The sequence below is a fragment of the Daucus carota genome, chromosome 3 (assembly GCF_001625215.2).
Source record: "Daucus carota subsp. sativus chromosome 3, DH1 v3.0, whole genome shotgun sequence".
Classification (NCBI taxonomy): Eukaryota; Viridiplantae; Streptophyta; class Magnoliopsida; order Apiales; family Apiaceae; genus Daucus; species Daucus carota.
In genome coordinates this window covers 55,520,766-55,541,381 of record NC_030383.2, presented here as the reverse complement: position 1 = coordinate 55,541,381, position 20,616 = coordinate 55,520,766, and the positions used below count along the sequence as shown (strand labels likewise).

General features: G+C 35.2%; 2 protein-coding genes across 3 annotated transcripts; one reads left to right on the top strand and one right to left on the bottom strand.

The window, feature by feature from the left end:
• The first annotated feature begins 404 nt into the window (after nucleotides 1-404).
• LOC108214096 (uncharacterized) lies at nucleotides 405-797 on the top strand. The gene has a single exon (XM_017385892.2). It carries the CDS (start codon nucleotides 405-407, stop codon nucleotides 795-797), a length of 393 nt encoding a protein of 130 aa, XP_017241381.2.
• A 9,888-nt stretch (nucleotides 798-10,685) lies between these two features.
• Nucleotides 10,686-19,369, bottom strand: LOC108214095 (uncharacterized). Of its 2 annotated transcripts, none has more exons than XM_017385890.2 (11): nucleotides 19,047-19,369; nucleotides 18,569-18,611; nucleotides 16,201-16,254; nucleotides 14,412-14,475; nucleotides 14,262-14,318; nucleotides 13,889-13,989; nucleotides 13,758-13,796; nucleotides 13,111-13,199; nucleotides 12,945-13,023; nucleotides 12,112-12,159; nucleotides 10,686-11,064 (listed from the first exon to the last, which is right to left on the bottom strand). In XM_017385890.2, exons 1-11 carry the CDS (start codon nucleotides 19,223-19,225, stop codon nucleotides 10,984-10,986), a joined length of 834 nt encoding a protein of 277 aa, XP_017241379.1. In that variant the 5' UTR covers nucleotides 19,226-19,369; the 3' UTR covers nucleotides 10,686-10,983. The 2 variants fall into 2 exon arrangements, with proteins under 2 accessions (XP_017241379.1, XP_017241380.1); XM_017385891.2 differs by having other exon boundaries at nucleotides 10,760-11,064; nucleotides 18,555-18,611; nucleotides 19,047-19,296.
• Nucleotides 19,370-20,616: the final 1,247 nt, after the last annotated feature.

The window sequence follows — 20,616 nt, the reverse complement described above, 5'->3', positions numbered from 1 at the left end:
ACTCACAGACCTTAAGGGAGTCTCATGTATAAATAGAATTCTTGCTAATCTCATTTACATGGATTGGGCCGGCTAGCCCATCTAGCTACCACTATAAATAGAATACTTGCTAATCTCATTTCTCTTCATCCACAACCCTAAATATTTCCTCACAGTATGAGCCAGACAAACCATTTCCTCAACACCTTCATAACCTTCTTTGAAGGCTGGTTGCAACGTCTAGAAAACTATCTTCGCGAAATCAATCAACAGCATGACCAGGAGGAAACCAGTTGTAATGCTCTAGTCACCAGGATATTGAGTCATTACCGGGAGTACTATGAAATGAAATCAGAACTAGCTAATATGGACGTGTTTCTGATCATTTCACCAACTTGGTTAAACACTCTGCAGCTTTCCTTGTTATGGATCGGGGGTACAAGCCGTCTCAGGTGCTACGCCTCGTGTCTAAGACGGTGTTGGACATAAGTGAGGATAAAAAGGAGGAAATGGAAGAGTTTCGTGAGCACATAAAAGGGGAAGAGAGAAGGCTGATGTCTGCATTGGCTGCGATTCATGACTCTGTGGCAATGCCATCTGAGGACGGGTACTTTGTTGCGGCCCAGCTCAAATCACCAATGGAAGCATTGTACCAAGAGGCTAATGATTTAAGAGAAATGACTGTTTGTTACGTTTTGGAGAAACTGGAGTCCGCTCATCAGAAACTCAGGTTCTTTGCGTCTGCTATCGAGCTTCATCTTCGTGTTCGAGCTGTGGGGAATCAGAGAGATGCTGAAAGGCAAGCCTCTCGTGCATGAGGTACTATAGGGTTGTGTCATGTGTGTATCTTTACACGCATGCACTAGCTGTGTGTATATTCTAAGAACCTCCTAGATATGAGAAGTGATTTACTTCACTTGTGTAATATAGCTGGAGCTTGAATAACTTGGGAGGTGAGTTTGCGTAGTTATCGTATTCGGTAAGAATGTAAGATATTATAATATTTGCTATCCAGTATGGTTTGATTTGTGTACTTCCTGGACACTTCCCACGTGAGAAGTGTCGTACTATAAGGCTGCAGGTGTAAAATAGCTAATCTACGGCTGCATGTGTAAAATAGCTAATCTGCATTAACTAGGATGATGATATATTTGTGTGGGGAATCGGTTTTTATCCTCTCAATCAAATTTTCGGCGGAAAAATCATATTTTCATATTTTTAATTATATATTTAACATTTGTTTAATATTTTTTATTTGTATAAACAAGTCACTTATTTCTTAAAAAAATTATATATGTACATATTTTAAAAGACTATCAGGTCTTCCTATATTAAACTAATAATTTTCTAGTGTTATTCCTTGATTATGGTTCAGCAGATATTCATCTGTTACTCGCTGAATCAATAACAATATATGTATTTTCTTGTGATATGAAGTCCTATTAGTTTCTGTTGATAGAGGAATTTGGTAATCAACAAAGATGAGGTTCATAGCCGGAATCAAGATCTGTGACGGTGGTTTTGGTTGCCGGAGAGTGGTGGTTGTTTGTTTTAGGGGGTGGCTGAGATTAGGGTTTTGAGTTGGTCTCACGTGCTCTCAACTCATGATCCCCCAATGTGCCTACGTACCCCTATATTTATAGGGGATCAAGCCATACGTAGTTCTATGGAACCAGGAGTCCTAGTTTGATCAGGACTAGGCCTCTTGGCAATAAGGTCGGAGATAGGCCGAAGGCCCATCTTGGAAAATCCTACTCCTGTTAGAATTAGTCTTGAGTATGACTACCTCAGACTCCTAATCCAAATAGATCACGGATTCAACGATATCTCCACTACGAGAGATAGCATCTACCACGAGTCCACGACTCTTATGGAGAAGTTATCTGGGGGAGCCATGACTAACCCCTCGAGGTGCAGGGACACGTCCTCACCTCTCGGTGAGGTCTTCATCTTCAAACAAGGTAGACAAGGAGCCAAATTACACGATCGTCTCAATCCCCCGATGAGGGCTAACTCACCAGAATACAGGATCCAGACATATGATCGGCCTTCGTGTTACCCCGGAGGGCCTTCAAGAGCCATGATCACCTCAAGCCCCCACACGAGGGTTAACTCGGCAGATAGCAGGATTGAGGATTGTAGATCATGCCCGGATGAGCCCGGGAACTATCAGATGAGCCTGATAACTACCAAATGAGCTTGGTAACTAGTCTTCATATCCCTCGGAAGGGTCGTCACGGAGACTCACTCATCCTCTTTCTTTCATCATGTATTTCATAACTATGCCTCTTCTGAGTCAAAGGACGCGCCCTGATAGGGAGGACGTGTCCTTCCCAATTCCCGTCTTCATCCCTGTTTACTGGACAAGAGACCGCACCTCCCGGGCCATGTCTGGGGAGGGCGCGTCCATCCCTTATCTTGTCTTCAATCCTCCTTACTGGACAAGAGACCGCACCTCCCGGGCCATGTCTGGGGAGGGCGCGTCCTCCCCTCCACATGATATACAAAAACGGCTACAACACCTCGGAAGAGTCGTCGTATCCCCCGGAGGGGTCGTCATATCCCCCCCGGAGGGGTAGGTCTTCCTATCCCCGGAGGGACGGTCTTCGTCTCCCTCGGAAGGGTTGTCTCAGCGAATGTACACTCTCCCATAAGAAGAGCCTTCTTACAACACATCAGACAGGTCCTTCTTTAACATGAGGTCGCGCCCCCGGGGAGGCGAGGACACCCCGTTAAAGGCACGCCCTTGGTCTTTGATAGAGCATATATTTATATATGTTTTTATATGATTTTATTCCCATAATTTTAGTATTTTGTAAATAATCGGGATGTTACTAATTGATTTTAAGTGTTTAATTTCAGGAAAATAAATATTCCTAAAGTTGGATTAAATCAAGCTTATTTGAGTTTAATCAGATGGAAATTCGGACTTTATGGATAGCCAGCGAAGAAAATCTTGTTTGGGCCGTAACTTGAGTTCTGGATGTCAGAATTGGGCGATTCAACAGCCCACGCGAAGATATTGAAATTCTCTACAAGTTTAAGGTGGTCCAGATATCAAAATCTAACTGGATCAGCCCAGAATCAGGCCTGAACAGCAGCCTACGAATTTCAGCATAAGAATCCAACTCGCTTTAGGATATTATTTTATTTTCTTGTAAATTAAGAAAACTCATATATATATATTAGGGTTTTGATAGAGATTAGAGACAACTAACTTTGTATCATATAGAATAATATAGAGATAGCCTTTTAGAGAGAAAAGGGAGAGAAACACTTGTGAGAGAGAGATTGGAAGAAGGAGTGAAGGGATTCATCCGGACTTCAAGCACTTTCATCAAGTTGTATTCTTTGTACTTAAATTCTTACTCTCATGGTTTGTGGTATAAATATATATTTGTTTCACCTATTCATGAGTAGCTAATTCTTTGATCCAAGAGTTAGGTAGTATTCTTTGGCTTATTATGTTTGTTTAGTTGGATTGTGTTTTCTCTTGATTTGTTAATCTGTCATTGAGCGCTTTATACAATTAAAAGAGTAGCTAACTTTTAATTGAATCTCTAGGAGTTATAACGAATCGGGAGAGGAGTTATAATTCTAGTACATGATATGATGGACACAATTTGAGTATTAGATCGGGAGATTAATATGAGAATTGTGAGACATAAAATCCTTGGTTCTTAATAGTTTACAAGTGTTCTTTGATTGACCATGGGAGTGGCTTTTAATGGATAATTGTAGGCATTATAATCTACCTTGGGAGAGGAGTTTATAAATATTAGAAGGATTGTTTTTAGCAATCAAGAGACATAAATTAGACATTCATGATAGCCATTGAAGAACTCTAATTCTTGGGTTGTTTTCTCTCATATTTATTATATTTATTTATTTATTATATTAATTAGTTGATAGAAAAACCCACCAAATTCTTCTCCACACTTCTGAATTACAAGAGATAAAAGACTCGAAATTGGTATTGATATTAGTCCTTCCCTGCGAACGATACTCTTGAAAATACTCGACAACAAATTGGCGCCGCTGCCGGGGAAGGCAGCAATACTGATTTTAGGTTAATTGTTTTTTGTGGTTTAGATTTTATTGTTGTATATTATTATTTTTCTTTCTTTTGTTGTTTTTGGTGTGTCTACAGGTTCTTTGAGGTAGATACAAAAAGAGTGCGAGCTAAAGAGACGTCATGGATTACAATTTTGGTTGGAATAACGCTCAGAATTTCAACAATGATCAAGAACGATATCAAGATTATAATTCTTTTCAGAATTTTAATGCGTATCAGGTGAAATCGTTTGATTGTTGCAACTCATATTATCCTCCATACCCACCTAACACTGATTTTTCATATGCATCTGAAAATCAATTTTATGATCCTTATCCATGTTATGATATTGATAGAAGCTTAATTGATTACAATTCTTCTTTAATGTCTATGGGACTTTTTGCACATATTGATCAACCAAAATTTGAGGTTGCTAATAAGACTGATATAATATGTCAAGATTCGATAAGTTGGTACGAGGAGAATGCTAAAAGAAATACGTTTATTATGGACGTTCAACTTGTGATGCATAATGGTTGTTTTAGAATTCCTCCTTGTGTCGACTTCCCACTTTGTCATGATACTTATTTAGCAACTGATGAAAATTTAGTGTCTGATAAATCTACTTGTCTAGATGACAATTGTCCCTTGCTTGAAAGTGATATATTGGATGTAGCTGAAGTTCTACCAAATTTAGAAGATAATGTTGTGCTCAACGAATTGGTAGATGAGATAAAAATTGATGAGTTTCCAATTATACTTGAGAAGAATGTGATACTTGATAATTTTGCTTTGGAGTATAAGGATCCAGTCTGGGAAGAGTTTATGAGTCGTACTTATGATGATTATTCTGACGACTTTTCTAGCTACTTTGATTTTACGAGGTCTCTTGAGCAAGTGTGGTCCATTTTAATTTTCTTATATGTTTTTGGACCATATATATATTTGCACATCATAATTATATTATTGATTCGTAGATATGTGCACTTATTTGCTTTTTCACCACATTAGTTTTGCTACTTGTTTGTGAATAAGTCGAGCTAATGACAATAAACAAGCGCTTCTTGGGAGGCAACCCATGATTATAATATTAGGTAGATTTTGATTTGTTTTTACTCCCACAAGTTACCTTGATGTGTTTGTTTGAAGTGGTTGTTACAGGTGCAAAAATAAAAAAATTCGCAGCAATTTTTCTGGTTGCATCAGCTGCATTGTTTTTGCGTTTCCCGGAGTTCCAACGGTCGGATCGTCCTGAATATTGGACAGCATCTTCCTTACACTAATATCTAAATTCTGAACGGTGGAGATCGGATTTTAAGGTCCAGAAGGTCAGTTTATGAAGTCCGGGCAGAATGATTTGCACCATGGGCATGGTTAAGGTGCCAGCGGTGCATCGACTTAGAGGCAACACACTTCGCTTATTTTTCAAACGGCACTTCATGTGTTTGCATAGGGGAGTATTCTTACTTTCCTTTTATTTATAGGAGGAGTATTAGTGTGTCATTGAGGACATAGACTCATTTAAGTGTGGGGATGTGCTCTCAATAGTATGTTATAATATAAAAAAAAATTATAAAATTTAAAAATCAAAAATAATTCTAGCCTTGTAAAATAGTTAGATGATCATATCATGCTAGGATAAACACTCATACATTGCATACATTAGTTCATATAATTGCATTACATGTTAGTTTCATTGCATGACATAACATAGCATGATCCCATGTAATAGTCCAAGTTGATGATACTATGTGCAGCTTGTTTTTGATTAATTCTTGCTATGATCACATATTAGCGATGTTACATGTGTAGTGTCACTAGTGCATAGCTTATTTATTGACACAAGCTTATTTTGCTCTTAAATATTGAATTGACTTAGATATACTTGCTTCTTGAGGGGTAGCCGCTTGTTGATGATTAGAATTTTGACTATTCCCTTTTGAGCTTATTACGTAAATGCTTGAGTTTGAGGTGATTGTGGGGTGTAAATGTTTTCTTCAAAAAAAAAAGAGAAAAAAAAAAAAGAAAAAATCAATAAAGTATCAAGTACTCCTTTGAGATCAATGGGTGGCGAAAATGAAAGGGACGACCCATGTACTTGTGCTAGTATTAAGTGCAATTGTACTGAAAATATAATTTTCTTGGTGACTTTTCATTATCCTTGATTACTGGAGAATTACTTGACTTTAAAAAAAAAAAAGAAAAAAAAGAGCTTGTGAAGTCTTTTGGTGGTCGTAACTCACTTACCCTGAGGAGCGTCCCAATCTTAGACCGATCATGTGGGGAAAAAAAGATTTATATATAGTAGTATTATAGAAATAAAAAGAAGACATGGAAATCCCTTGTAAACTTGAATGATAGCTAGTGCTAAGTAACGAAGTGTTTAAGATTTATTCTAGTAATCAAGTTGGGAGCTATTAACTCGCATGACTAGTCATGTTGAAACTTGTGTGTCTCTGTTCTTGATTCAAAGAAGAGCATGTTGTTAAGCTAGGCACACACGCACACTCTGTACTTGTGTTCACCAAGTGGTTTTATTGCGGTGTGAGCTTGATGTGTCTAAACTTGTTGCATATTCTGATGGTTATCACTAACTTGGAATATACTATTATTATTGGGATCAATACATTTACATTTATTAGTTGCATTCATGTAGTTGCACTCTGTGCTTGTGTTCTTGTGGTCATCTATATTATTATTACATGAGCTAGATGGATTTTGTGGGTACATTCGCTATAGGCCCTCACGAGACCTTACTCGTCCACTAGGGCTGCCTAGGGGTTTAAAGGGCTTGTTGCATATGCCAAATGCAACCGTGATCACCTACGAAAGTGGTATATATCTATTAGGTGTTAGTGTTATTTATTTTATTTGCCCGAGGACGTGCAAAAGACTAAGTGTGGGGATATTTGATAGAGCATATATTTATATATGTTTTTATATGATTTTATTCCCATAATTTTAGTATTTTGTAAATAATCGGGATGTTACTAATTGATTTTAAGTGTTTAATTTCAGGAAAATAAATATTCCTAAAGTTGGATTAAATCAAGCTTATTTGAGTTTAATCAGATGGAAATTCGGACTTTATGGATAGCCAGCGAAGAAAATCTTGTTTGGGCCGTAACTTGAGTTCTGGATGTCAGAATTGGGCGATTCAACAGCCCACGCGAAGATATTGAAATTCTCTACAAGTTTAAGGTGGTCCAGATATCAAAATCTAACTGGATCAGCCCAGAATCAGGCCTGAACAGCAGCCTACGAATTTCAGCATAAGAATCCAACTCGCTTTAGGATATTATTTTATTTTCTTGTAAATTAAGAAAACTCATATATATATATTAGGGTTTTGATAGAGATTAGAGACAACTAACTTTGTATCATATAGAATAATATAGAGATAGCCTTTTAGAGAGAAAAGGGAGAGAAACACTTGTGAGAGAGAGATTGGAAGAAGGAGTGAAGGGATTCATCCGGACTTCAAGCACTTTCATCAAGTTGTATTCTTTGTACTTAAATTCTTACTCTCATGGTTTGTGGTATAAATATATATTTGTTTCACCTATTCATGAGTAGCTAATTCTTTGATCCAAGAGTTAGGTAGTATTCTTTGGCTTATTATGTTTGTTTAGTTGGATTGTGTTTTCTCTTGATTTGTTAATCTGTCATTGAGCGCTTTATACAATTAAAAGAGTAGCTAACTTTTAATTGAATCTCTAGGAGTTATAACGAATCGGGAGAGGAGTTATAATTCTAGTACATGATATGATGGACACAATTTGAGTATTAGATCGGGAGATTAATATGAGAATTGTGAGACATAAAATCCTTGGTTCTTAATAGTTTACAAGTGTTCTTTGATTGACCATGGGAGTGGCTTTTAATGGATAATTGTAGGCATTATAATCTACCTTGGGAGAGGAGTTTATAAATATTAGAAGGATTGTTTTTAGCAATCAAGAGACATAAATTAGACATTCATGATAGCCATTGAAGAACTCTAATTCTTGGGTTGTTTTCTCTCATATTTATTATATTTATTTATTTATTATATTAATTAGTTGATAGAAAAACCCACCAAATTCTTCTCCACACTTCTGAATTACAAGAGATAAAAGACTCGAAATTGGTATTGATATTAGTCCTTCCCTGCGAACGATACTCTTGAAAATACTCGACAACAGTCTTCATCTCATTGTCAACTTCTTACAAGGGACGCGCCCCTCGGTCACCTCCGAAGAGGGCGTGCCCTCCTCCACATATTACAGGACGTGGGTGGACGGAGGTCGGTCGCGTCTCTCCATCAACACTCTCAAGTAAGGCGTCCCTCCTTGTGACTCGGAGGACGCGTCCTTTTCAAGCAACACCAAGGGTCGGTCGCATCCTCCCTTTATAAGCAGGAGGACGCCTCCTCTTCACGCAACACCAAGGGTCGATCGCATCCTCCCCTTATAAGCAGGAGGACGCCTCCTCTTCATGGGACACGTGTGACCTGGAGGACACATCCCTCCTTCCGACGCGGAGGACGCGTCCTCTTCATTAAGATACGCAACATCGGCGGATCAGTCGCGTCACGGAGGGCTGCGCCCTTCCGTTCAAACTAGTCTCTTCAAGGGTCGGTCGCGTCCTCCCTTTATAAGCAGGAGGACGCGTCCTTCCTTTATATAGGACTCTTAGCCCAATTCATGTCTTACTTAGTTAAACTAAGTACATACTTGGCCCAACAAGGACCTAGCCAAATTTGGCTATAACAGTTTCTACTGCATTACCAATCTAAGTTACATAACACTACACATCGAACTCTGAGAGTCTTGCCGTTTCAAATCTACAAAAAGTACTATTTAATTACATATTTCCAACTATATGATCAAAATTAAAGAACATTATATATATGTGGTCAGATTTAGGGGTGAACATAAACCCATTCAACCCGCTAACCCAACCCAAACCGACCTTTTTTTAGGCCGATTAACCCGACCCGTTCAAAACCGAAAAATAAATGGGTTAATTTTTAAAAAACCCGATTAAATTGGGTTGGGTCAGGGTTTTACAGATTTTAACCCTGAACTAACCCAACCCAACCCGATTATATATATATATATATATATATATACATATATATAATATTTACATATCTATTTTATATTTTTTAGTTTATCTCAATCAATCTTTAATCTAAATTTGATTTATCTAGGGTGTGTCTATACATTTACAACAGCAATATGAATAATTTTAAGTATCTCGATAACTATAAAATGTAAATGATGATTTTTGGAATTTGAACATGGTTAATAATTTGTTAATGAACTGATATACACCTTGTAAATAAGAGTTCATAACTGAGTGTGTATACAACAATTTCCTATTATTTCACCATTGTTCAAATGTTTCACCAATGTAATAGGCTTCCCTCTTCGATTAAAAACTTACGCATCGATTAATATTGGTGAATGATTCATAGAAACTGAGTAACTATAAATATGTATGCCGACTGTTACTAGCTACCGGTGTGCGAGTGAGTATTTTTTTTTCCTGTCGCGATGAATGACTAAATTTTTATTTATTATGATTTTCGCAAGTTTAACCCAAACCAATCCGACCCAACCCGAATTAATTGGGTTGGGTAGGGTTGGGTTAGATAAATTTTTTTCAGTTAACGGGTTAAGTTTTTATTAACCCGAACTAATTGGGTTGGGTCGTTTTTTTCCAAAAACCCGCCCAACCCAACCCATGTTCACCCCTAGTCAGATTGTCATTAAGCTGTGTTAATTCATATACAACTTTGCAATTTGTTGATCTATACATTTGTCGATGCCACTAATTACTTAAGAAATCCAAAGTATTTTCCATATAAATACAGTGGACCCTCTCATGAAACTCAGAACAGGGGGAACATACTATATGGATACAATATGGAAAGAATTCAAGAAACGAATATTATATAGTACACTGGCGGTATAGTGAAACTGGATTCATGTTTGTTTCCCTAGTTTCCATGGTAACCACTAAACAGGTAGAAAATATTGTGGGCTGTCATATATAAAAGGATAATTTTTTGTTGTTTGGATCGTCAAAGTACAAAATATATGCATATAAAGTTTAAAAAGAATTTGACTGAAAACATATGCTTACAAGTACATTAGGCCAAATTTACTCCCAGGACAGTTGTGGTCTGTCAGACTGACTGTGGATGCCTTCTCGCCCTTTCTTCCATATTTGTCTGTTCTCCTTTGATATCTTTAAAACATAAAGACTTCAAACTCTATTATTTGGGCAATTATCTTATGCCAACTGAAAAACAAACAAAATATTACCTGCAATCGGAGGGCTGTGTAGTCCCTTTTTCCCTTAGAAATGCACAGGGGCTGTGCCTGAACCTTCATCCTCATATTTGGCAGTAAGCCAATACAGTAAATTCATATATACATATACGGGTTTTCTAGTGTGTACCGCTACTTTATACTTAAGTGGTGGATTTCAATTGATTTTCATCTCATTAATAATGATGGCCTCCTGCATGCACAAAAATCTCTACCAATCAAAATCCTCCACCTAAGTAAAAAGCAGATGCTAGTGTGTGCCCATGGGCCATGGGCACACCGGAAAGACCCTTATATATAACATATATAGAGCGTAAGAAAGACGAAATCGGTAAAATGAAGAAGTTTGATCCTCGAATATAGCTTGGTGGTCTTGCTAAACTTTAGAATACATACATGGAGATGCTTTGTTAAAGATTATAATGTGAATATTCCTTTTTTTCTCTTCTGATACACTCCAAATCAAAGATTATAACTAAACAGTTTTTGTTCTTTCAAGATATTACAAAGAATTGCATCAATAATTTGTACTTGCACAAAAAGATCAATATTGAGTGAACCATCTCAAATCTACAGTGAAATGCTTCATGCTTTCGATTTGCCTAGTGGTTGAACTAAAGATTAGGTTACTCAAAAGTTGACAGGAGAGTAGGAGCTTCGGTACCCTTCAGAAGGTCCTCTAAATCTCCGTACTAAAGACATAAATAAACCCTGCATACAGAAGATAAACATAATACTCTAGTTAGTGTTGGCTGCATAGTAGAAAGATGTGTTTTCTTTTGGACAGAAGAAACATGGAGTATATCACTTAAAGCATATGTGGTATGACTAAATATTCTCTGCTAGAAACATATCACGTACATTGCTGAACAATAATGATAGAGTCTAAAACCCAATTAAACCCATAAACTTAAGAAAATGTAGTGATGCAAATGCAGCCAATTACCCAATTAGACTAAAACCACAATTACAGACGTAATGCTTTATGGTAAGTAGCAACAACCAACATGCTAGAAGTCCCCACATCACAATTATATAGATTGTAGATGTATTTTGGTTACACTTCCTCTCCCTTTGACTTTAGGCATTTCTATAGGGATGCTGCGGACTCACAAGTACATTCTAGACCTATTGTTCTATACATCTGTAGGCCCCATTCAACCTTTTGTTGGTTCAGATAGGACATCTCCACTATAAGATATTGCATCTTCCGTGCTAATAAACAAGTAGTGAACAAATTATCCCCCCACCCCAAAACACACACACGTACTCATTGCATCTCCATTTACCATGCCTTCCTGGAGATAAAGACATTAAGCATAGTAGTACTGTTGTAGATTCAGAATTTTGAATTCCAGAATCTGCTGCTACTTACCACTGCAAGAAATTATTTATTTTATCCATCCATTCCATGATTTTGAGAAAATTAGATGATAACTTCAAGAGATATCTCATACAAATTAAGTGAAGACTTATGGGAGCTTCAATTTATCAACCATTCTACAAATTAAAAGCTGAGTAAAGCAAAATGGTAGTATTTTTTAACTCCCAGGAGGACAGGACGTACTAGAGATCTCACAGGTATTTATTATATCCACTACCTAATCCTCTAGTTACTCAAGACTCCAGAAGAACATAAAATTTTGATACAGGTGACTAAAAGATGTATACACGCCCCTTTCCAAATTATCATATTTGAGTCGACAAGCCTCTTTTAACAGGAAGCAGAATAACTATAACATCCAACAGATTCCATACCTGGACAGTATGTGGTAAGCTGGCCCAAAATTCCAAATTGGGTATGATCTGTAACAAAGAGGGGCAGAATATATATGCCAAAAAAGGTTAGAATGGGTCTCATTGAAGCAATCATAACCGAACAATGAAAAATTGCACTAGTCTTATACAAATTTTATCAAAAGTGAATTTCAACATAACTACATTCGAATTATTAATAATTTTTTACTATTTTATACTTATATAAACAGACAACTTTCTGGTGTAAATCAAAATATAACCATGGCCATATCTCATATTAATTAGTACAGAGAGTTTTGACATATACTAACTTGCAGGAAACCAATTTTAAAAGCATTCACGATTTTGGGATCTGGCTTAACTTGTGTGTAATATTTACTACATTACAGGTATAACACAAAACTCTAGTTCTAGATAGTAAATACATAATTACCCACGTATACTCATAAGAAGTTAAGTTATTTGTGGCAAAAGATGAATGCTTTTATATTCCTACACAAGAATGTACCTTCCAAAAACCAACATATTTGTGGACGTATCACATTCTATCATGAAATAGCACTCCCTAGGATTCATTCATTTCTCTACCTAGCAATGGCTATTGGTCATATAGAAACTGTATCGTGACTCTACTATAATTTGAGAGTTGAGACATGCATATAACCCGATGAAATGTTAATCTGAAACCACTAGTAGTATGGTGATGGATTTACTTGGTATATAATATGGGTGAGGCAGGCCTTACAAATTACAATACAAGTATTTGATTGGACCGGCATGTACTCTGTACAAGAACAAATGAGTAACAGAAAGACTTGAGAAAGAAAACGTACATCTATTCCACGAATGTGCAGGAAGAAGTATCGATACACAGCACCAACTACTAGATAAGCTCCAAAGAGGCACAAAATACTGAAATTATTTAAACCGTAGAGTAAGTAAACTCCTTTTGATTCTGGTGATTGACTGATTGGTACGGCTTTAGGAAAAACCACTTACATGGTTAAAAGGGTAACAAACCAGCCCCATCCTTTACCATGTGCAGATACAATTGTTGCACAACCAGCAGGATGCTTAAATTGGGTAGCCTGTTAAAAAAAAAAAATTAAATTTGAACAGTAAAAACATCAAGATACAGATAATCTACTGACTATTGTTTGACAACCAATTCGGCAGAGGAGTTATTAACATAGAATGCATGCATAGATATCAACACAGGAGTACCTAAAGAGTAAATATTTGTTTTAAATAGGTTAATACAGAAAAAACTTCTGTATTAAATATTAATTTAGGAGATATTTAACTATTTGTTCTAAATTAATATATATTTGTTTCAAATAGGTGAAATTATGGGCTCGCTACTTAAATTAAATTTAAATAAAAAGGCAGATATTAAATGATGTTTAATATGTAATGCACACACATAGGCACGGGGCTTGCAGAAGTCCATGTGCTTGCCCTAGTTAGCATTCATAAATCAGCACACAAAAACTGAGAATTTCTTTATCTCCCTCTACTCACTTTATCAATTTTCATAACTGTTTCCTCTCTCTGTATATATCTCCTTGTGCATGTATATACATATACACATAGGTCTTTTGTTTAGAGAAAAATTATGGAAGTAGTTAAGGAAACAAAGCACTTACATAATCACATTTCCCACTTCTATTCAACGTGAGAGGCCCCTGCATAATCATTATATATTGATCACAACCATTTCAACCATGTACAGTCACATATTATATAACAAATAATTCCTAAGAAACTGCATTGTGACCTGAACTTCATTGGAATCACAGATCACAGAGACAGAAAGAGAACAGTAAGGCAGGCCACTAGACATCTTAACGATCACACCAGCATGGGGAGTCCTTTTATCTGCATGTCCTCACCGGTAAAAACCATTAGTGAGTTTAGTTTATCCTTAATCAAATTTGCACGTGGATAAAAAATAATAATATACTGAAATTTGAGTCAAGCTCATAAAATTTCTGACTCTAGGTTTTGCAAAGCCATCAACACCCTATATTTAATCCCTTACTATCATTGAAACAAATGCAAATAGTAAATTATCTATAAAACTATTTTAAAAGGAAGGTAACAGAAGGAGAAAAAAATTGGTAACATTTTATAAAAAGACAACACCTTACCAATAAGATCAATTGTCATGCTTGAGGTATTCCCAACAGATGTACATACATGATAGCCTGCAATTAAAAATATGTCGAATAAGTGGATAATCAAGAGGTAGCTATTTTAAAGCAGCTTGTTGGTAGTGGATGCTCATGAATAGATCTTACCTCCCAAATTATTAGAAACAAGTGCACTGCAACCCATTCCACAATGTGATGGCCCTCCACAGCCCTACAAAATATAAAACATCAAAACTGCCATCAAGGTAAAGCCTGTGGAAGAACAGTTGAGATTTAAGTACTGCAGTTAAATACTAGACTTGTAACAACCCTACATGAATTATAATACCAAAACCAGTAATAAGTAAACCCTTTTATAAGTACAAGATTGAAGTACTCTAATTAATTAAATATAAGACCTACACTAGTAGACACTTCTACTAGGAGGCATGCAGAGAAACAATGCTCGCACTAAGAAAGTATTATAGAGAGATCTCAAATCTCTAAAAATTATACTGCTAGTCACACCGCTATAAACATTATCTCGGAGATAGTAACACACAAGAGAAGTACCCCAGAATGTTCATATTAGAATAAAATTCAAAATTCATTAAATGGTTAAAGCAAAACCAAAATTAAAAATGATGTGGAGGTACTACTCTTTTAACTGTATCACGTCATTAAATGAATTGGCATGATGTTATTTACTCATAGCTGGCTAGGACAAGAACTGGCAAGTCCACTATGATAACAAAGAAAACTCAAACATCTTTTATATCTTCTTTATATATATATGTTTTACATATTATTTTAATGTAGTCAGACTTTTTATGCGGGGAAGAGAAAACTCTTGAACTCCCACCGCAGAGAATAGGGCAGTTACGCTCTGGGAAAGAGTTTGGTGATAACTCGAACATCTTAGGAGTGTTTCCAAACTGTGCAAGTGCACGCCATTACTGCAGCTCAACATGGTAAGAGCTAATCTTATCCTAGCTTGTGATAGGGAAAAGGGTATCAGAGGGTTTGGACTTAAGACACAAAACTGTATTCCTATTTCAATAATCTGAACAATAATAAGCTAACTCAAAAACAATATGTATAGCTATATACAACAAACCTAAGCATTTTTTTTCCTAATTCAATACACACTCTACAAAATATGTATTACTTTCCAAATCCAACTCTAATACAAACATATGCGTGTGTGTGCGTGTGTGTATGTGTAACAGGCTCCTAAAGCCTATATTATTTGCCCAATCCAAGTCTCTTTGGGTTTCTTTACAGGTTGTCATGTTTAGAGCTTCCAGATTATGAATTATTGACAAATGTAAATGATAGAAACCTATCGGCTTTTCTTTAAGAAGTACAAACTATTATGAACTGCAGCATATAACATTACACAAAATTACTTTTGATTTGTCTTAATTTTCTCTAAGTAGTATGGCTGGAAAGTCCTATTGATTCTAAAGGTTTGAACTTATAAAAGGTGAGAAAGAACTAAATTTTGTACAAGGCGGGCAGATGCCACAGAAATAGCTGACACGTTGTAACTGTGCTTACCAAGAGCACATCAGGAACAGCCATTAGTTTTAGTGAATAATGCTAAAGATCATTTTCTCACTAATTTTTCTTCAAGATGTTCTGCTGTTTCTTACTCCCTCCGTCCCAATTTATATGCCTTGTTTGACTTTTTGTGGTCAAATTGATCAAATCTTGACTAATATTTACATACACTAAATAATTGAAAAAATTATAAAAAAATATATTACTAAAATTTATATCTATTCTACTTTAAAATGTATTTTTTGATTTTTCAGGATCATGTAAGAACAATTATTAATTACCGATCAAAGTTTGGTCAATTTGACCATAAAAAGTCAAACAAGACAAATAAATTGGGACGGAGGGAGTAGTGTGTAAACTAATATATGCCAAATAGAACAGGGAAAGCACTAACCTCGCAGCCCAAACATGAAGGTTGACCATGGTTGAAAATCATCATGTCACATAGCTGTTCCACATGAACATTAAAAGAGAAAATAGCAAACTTAGCAGTTGATAAATTTTACATATTTTTGTACTCATCAAAAAAAAATCCACAATGAGTGCCAGAGGCTTAGAAAAGTCTCCAAACCATGTATTAAAGTGATAGTATTAGTCAGGCATACCTGCTAAGTTGTAAAAAGATACACCAGCCCAGTAATACATATATTCTATTCGTTTATGAAACACGCCTATTGAGTATAGGGCCAATGACCAAGTGCAAAATTATCTATAATTAGAGAAATATATTTTAAGACTTGCAAGTTTTTCAAATTATTAGTGAAGGTGCATTGTTCCAAATTGTTTATCTAGCCAGTTATACACAAGTTTATGCTCGAGACATTTCCGACACAAGTCTTAGTGTTGTAAAAGGCGCGAGAGGCAGGCGCCTCATGTCCTGAGAGGAGAGGCGATGAGAAGCAAGAGGTGGGTAACAGGTGCGGGAATCATGGTCTGAGTTGAGAAGTGATAAGAGGCAAATTGTGCATAATAGGAATACAATAAACTTTGGCCAACATGTTTAAAAAATCAAAAATAAAAATAAAGATTGATCCCAAAATTTGGCAGCCCAAACCAAAAATAATAACGAAATTAAGGCAGGACACTTGTAATAAGTTAAAACATATATCCTAACTGTCCTTGTAGCTCTTCGTCTAGTGACAAGTATATTTATCTTTTCTTTTCAATTTATTTAACGAGTGAATGCATGGGATCAGCTTCTCTGTGGTTGCAACTTATATAACTCCTCAAAACATACCTATAAGATAATCAACAATTTTGTATTTAGATGGTCAACTTTACAACACCTTGTTCACATATTCACATATTTTGTAATTTGTTATTATGAAATGAAGGCTCATGTTCCTCTTAGAACCCTTAGCCCAAGAACCCTTAGAACCTTTAGCCTTATTTTTAATATTGATTAGGGTTCCGCAGCAAAACTGCACATGCAAAAAATGCCATGTTTATGTATTTTATTTTGAAATTATTTTTGAACACACACAATGATACAAAAAACATGTATTTACATTTAGATCCTGAAAAACTATTTAAAATTTAGGGTTCTGCAACAAAACCTTAGGCTGTGTTCACTTGGATGGAATGGAATGAGGGGAGAATGAAATGAAAAGTCATATAGAAGTTTTAAGGAGAAAGAAGAAAGCATGAGATAATAGTGAGAAAATATGAATGTATTTAAATTTGTTGTGAGAAAGATTGTAAGGATACATGATGTAGAAATGGAATGAGCATTCCTTCCAAAACGTATAGGTTAGAATTATAGTTAAAATAGTAGGAATGGAATGATTGAAGGAATGAAATTATATACATTTTCTTTAATCAATACCATTTTTAGAGTACAAAATTCATTCCATTCACCCACCATTCCATTCAATCCAAGTGAACACAACCTTAGTGGTTCTAAGGTTCCATATTAAGGATTGGTTCTCTCTTGAGTGCAACCCATGAAATATATTAGTAAAGAGGACTATGAAATATGATATATGCAACACTGCAATAATATTTTGTTGAGCTTCCAATCTGTTTGTGCTCTATTGTGAAGAATAATATTTGCTCATCTTAAGCTTATGTGATGTCTACTCATTTAATACTATGGCCCCATTTGAAAGTTAAAGGTCTGGGAGAATATTAAAGGTTTGAGCAATATTCGAGGTTTGACCATGTAAATCCGCTTATATTAGTGTTTGGTAGTTAATGGATTAAAATAGCTGTTTGAACAGCTAATTTTCGAAAAGCTATTTGGAAAAGCTTTTTTTTATTAAAGGATTGGGTATGTGTCTAGCTAAAGTCCAAAAAGCTGATCAAACGGCTACTTGCCAAACAATTTTACGCGAAATAGTTAATTCAATCTGCTAGTCAAAACAACTACTCCAATCAGCTAGTTAAAACATCTAATTCAATCCGCGAACCGCTAATTGCCAAACACGGTCTAAGATTTGTGAGTTGCATTTTAAATATTGAAATTTTGTCTATTTTCTTGTAAAACTACACCTAGCGTGTTTCATTTTTTGCCTTAAAAAAACACTTACTAAACAACAAAGTTATCCATTGTCTGCCTAGACTCTAGCTGCTTCCTGATTACTGTTGTGTAGATACATATTACAGAACTACAGAAGGAGTATAGAACACTGATTTTGCAACTAGTCGATACATAAACTAATAGTCAATTAGACTCCTAATCATTTGCACACCTCAATTAAATAGGCCCTTATCAAGAGAATAGAAAATAACAAAGCATGTAACAGTGACCTGATAGAGCCAACCTGAAACCAAAGCACTGTCTCGTTCACCGCCACTTTGTAAAACCTAAATCAATTAAATAACCAAAACACGAAAACAAACAACACATTAATTTAACAATAAACTCAATTCAAATGCTCAACATCTAAACTGATATAAGTAGATCACACAGCATATATGACTCCATTCACATTCTTCGAAATTATGAAAGCATGCTATGTCCTCAATTCCTCCTTAAATGTCATTTTGGAGCAACTCCGCCAAATTGACCAAACTTTCACCGCAAATCTAACTACATTAACCTTCAACTTAACTTCAACAAGCTCACACAGATAAATATATACAGAGGGAGGGAGAGAGGGGGAGAGGGAGAGAGGGAGAGAGAGAGAGAGAGAGAGAGAGAGAGAGAGAGAGAGAGAGAGAGAGAGAGAGAGAGAGAGAGAGAGAGAGAGAGAGAGAGAGAGAGAGAGAGAGAGAGAGAGAGAGAGAGAGAGAGAGTACCCATCTTCACTACGAGCACCATGTGGATAATTGGAAATAGGCGATCCCAGTTTGTAGTTATAGACCTTGTTGTTTTCACTTAGAGTGAATTCACAAACTGAGTCTGAGAAAATCAAATTAAAATTAATTAACAGTAGTAATGATATATAGTGAAATGATGCAGAAATTGTCATAATCATTGTGACAATTTCATGAATGCTTGCAAATACTAGTGATTCAGTGTAATCATGTTCAAGGAAACTTTGGCTACAATAACAATGCTGTTCAGCAGTTGTAGTGAATTTTAAGGCTCGACGACGTCGTCGTTTTACAACACATTGTAAATGGGTATTTGCCCGTTGCCCGTTGGTACCCAGGGTTCTTCAATTATGGTATTTTAAGGGCAGGTTTGGATAAATTTAACACTCGTGAGTCGTAATCCATGAATATCAATTATATTTTAATATCACTTTCAGTAATTATAAATCAAATAAATATATTATTTTTCAATAAATGATCGATCATATTTTTCAATAAATGACTGAAGTTGCATCTAGTTGCAGATCCTATTTTTGCAAAAATATTTCAAAAATTAGTAATTTTTACAAATTTTTCAAAAGATCGTAAAATCGCAAAAAAAAGAAGAAAAAAAATGATATTTTTGATAAATTCCTAATTTTTTATTGGTGTTGACATGGTGATTAAAAAAATAAAAAAAATAATGTGAAAAATAAAAAATATGAATAAAAGTGGTGCTATTTAATTGATAAATTGAAAAAGTTGTAAAATATAAAATATGTATTATAAATATTGTTATCTCTGAACAACTTTTAGAAAGTTTTGAAAAGTATTCAATTGAGAAGAATATCCAAAACAAAATGTCAAATAAAGAATTAACAAAATAATGTAATTTTTAAATATTATTCTCAATATATAGACACATACATATATAAAGAAAGAAAAATATTGATATATTGATATGTTTTTTCTAACTGAATTTCTCCTAAAATTTAATATATTGGAAGCGAAAAAGTCGAAAAAGATAATTTTGATATCTCTTTTTCCTCTTTCCAAACTTAAAATAAATAGAAAACTCTTTTCTTTAATCCTCTTTCTTTTTCTTACAGTGAAATTTCTATATTAATATCCTTGATCATGGGAAAATATTTTAGTGAGTTTATCTGTTCATCCTAAAATTTTATTAATTTACACAATATTACATGTCAAATATAGTTATTTCTTCCTAATTGTACACATAGATGATACGGTCGTAGTTAATAAAATATAGATAGTTATGAGTGTAAAAATTATTAATCTCTCTATATCGACAAATATTTAACTAGTTAGTTAAATATATATCAATTAAGCATTTAAGGGTATTATAAATTTGTCTCATTGGCATAAGTTGGGATCGCAAGATATCATTATTTAATCAAGTTTATTAGTTTATCAAATAATCATTTATTGAGTTGTTGTTTTCCTTTTCTCTTCACTACTAAAGACTTCGGATCACATTGAGTTTTGTTAAACATAAAATAAGTTATAATTTATTGAGTAAAGTAAACGAATTGTTTATAAATGATAAGTAGGT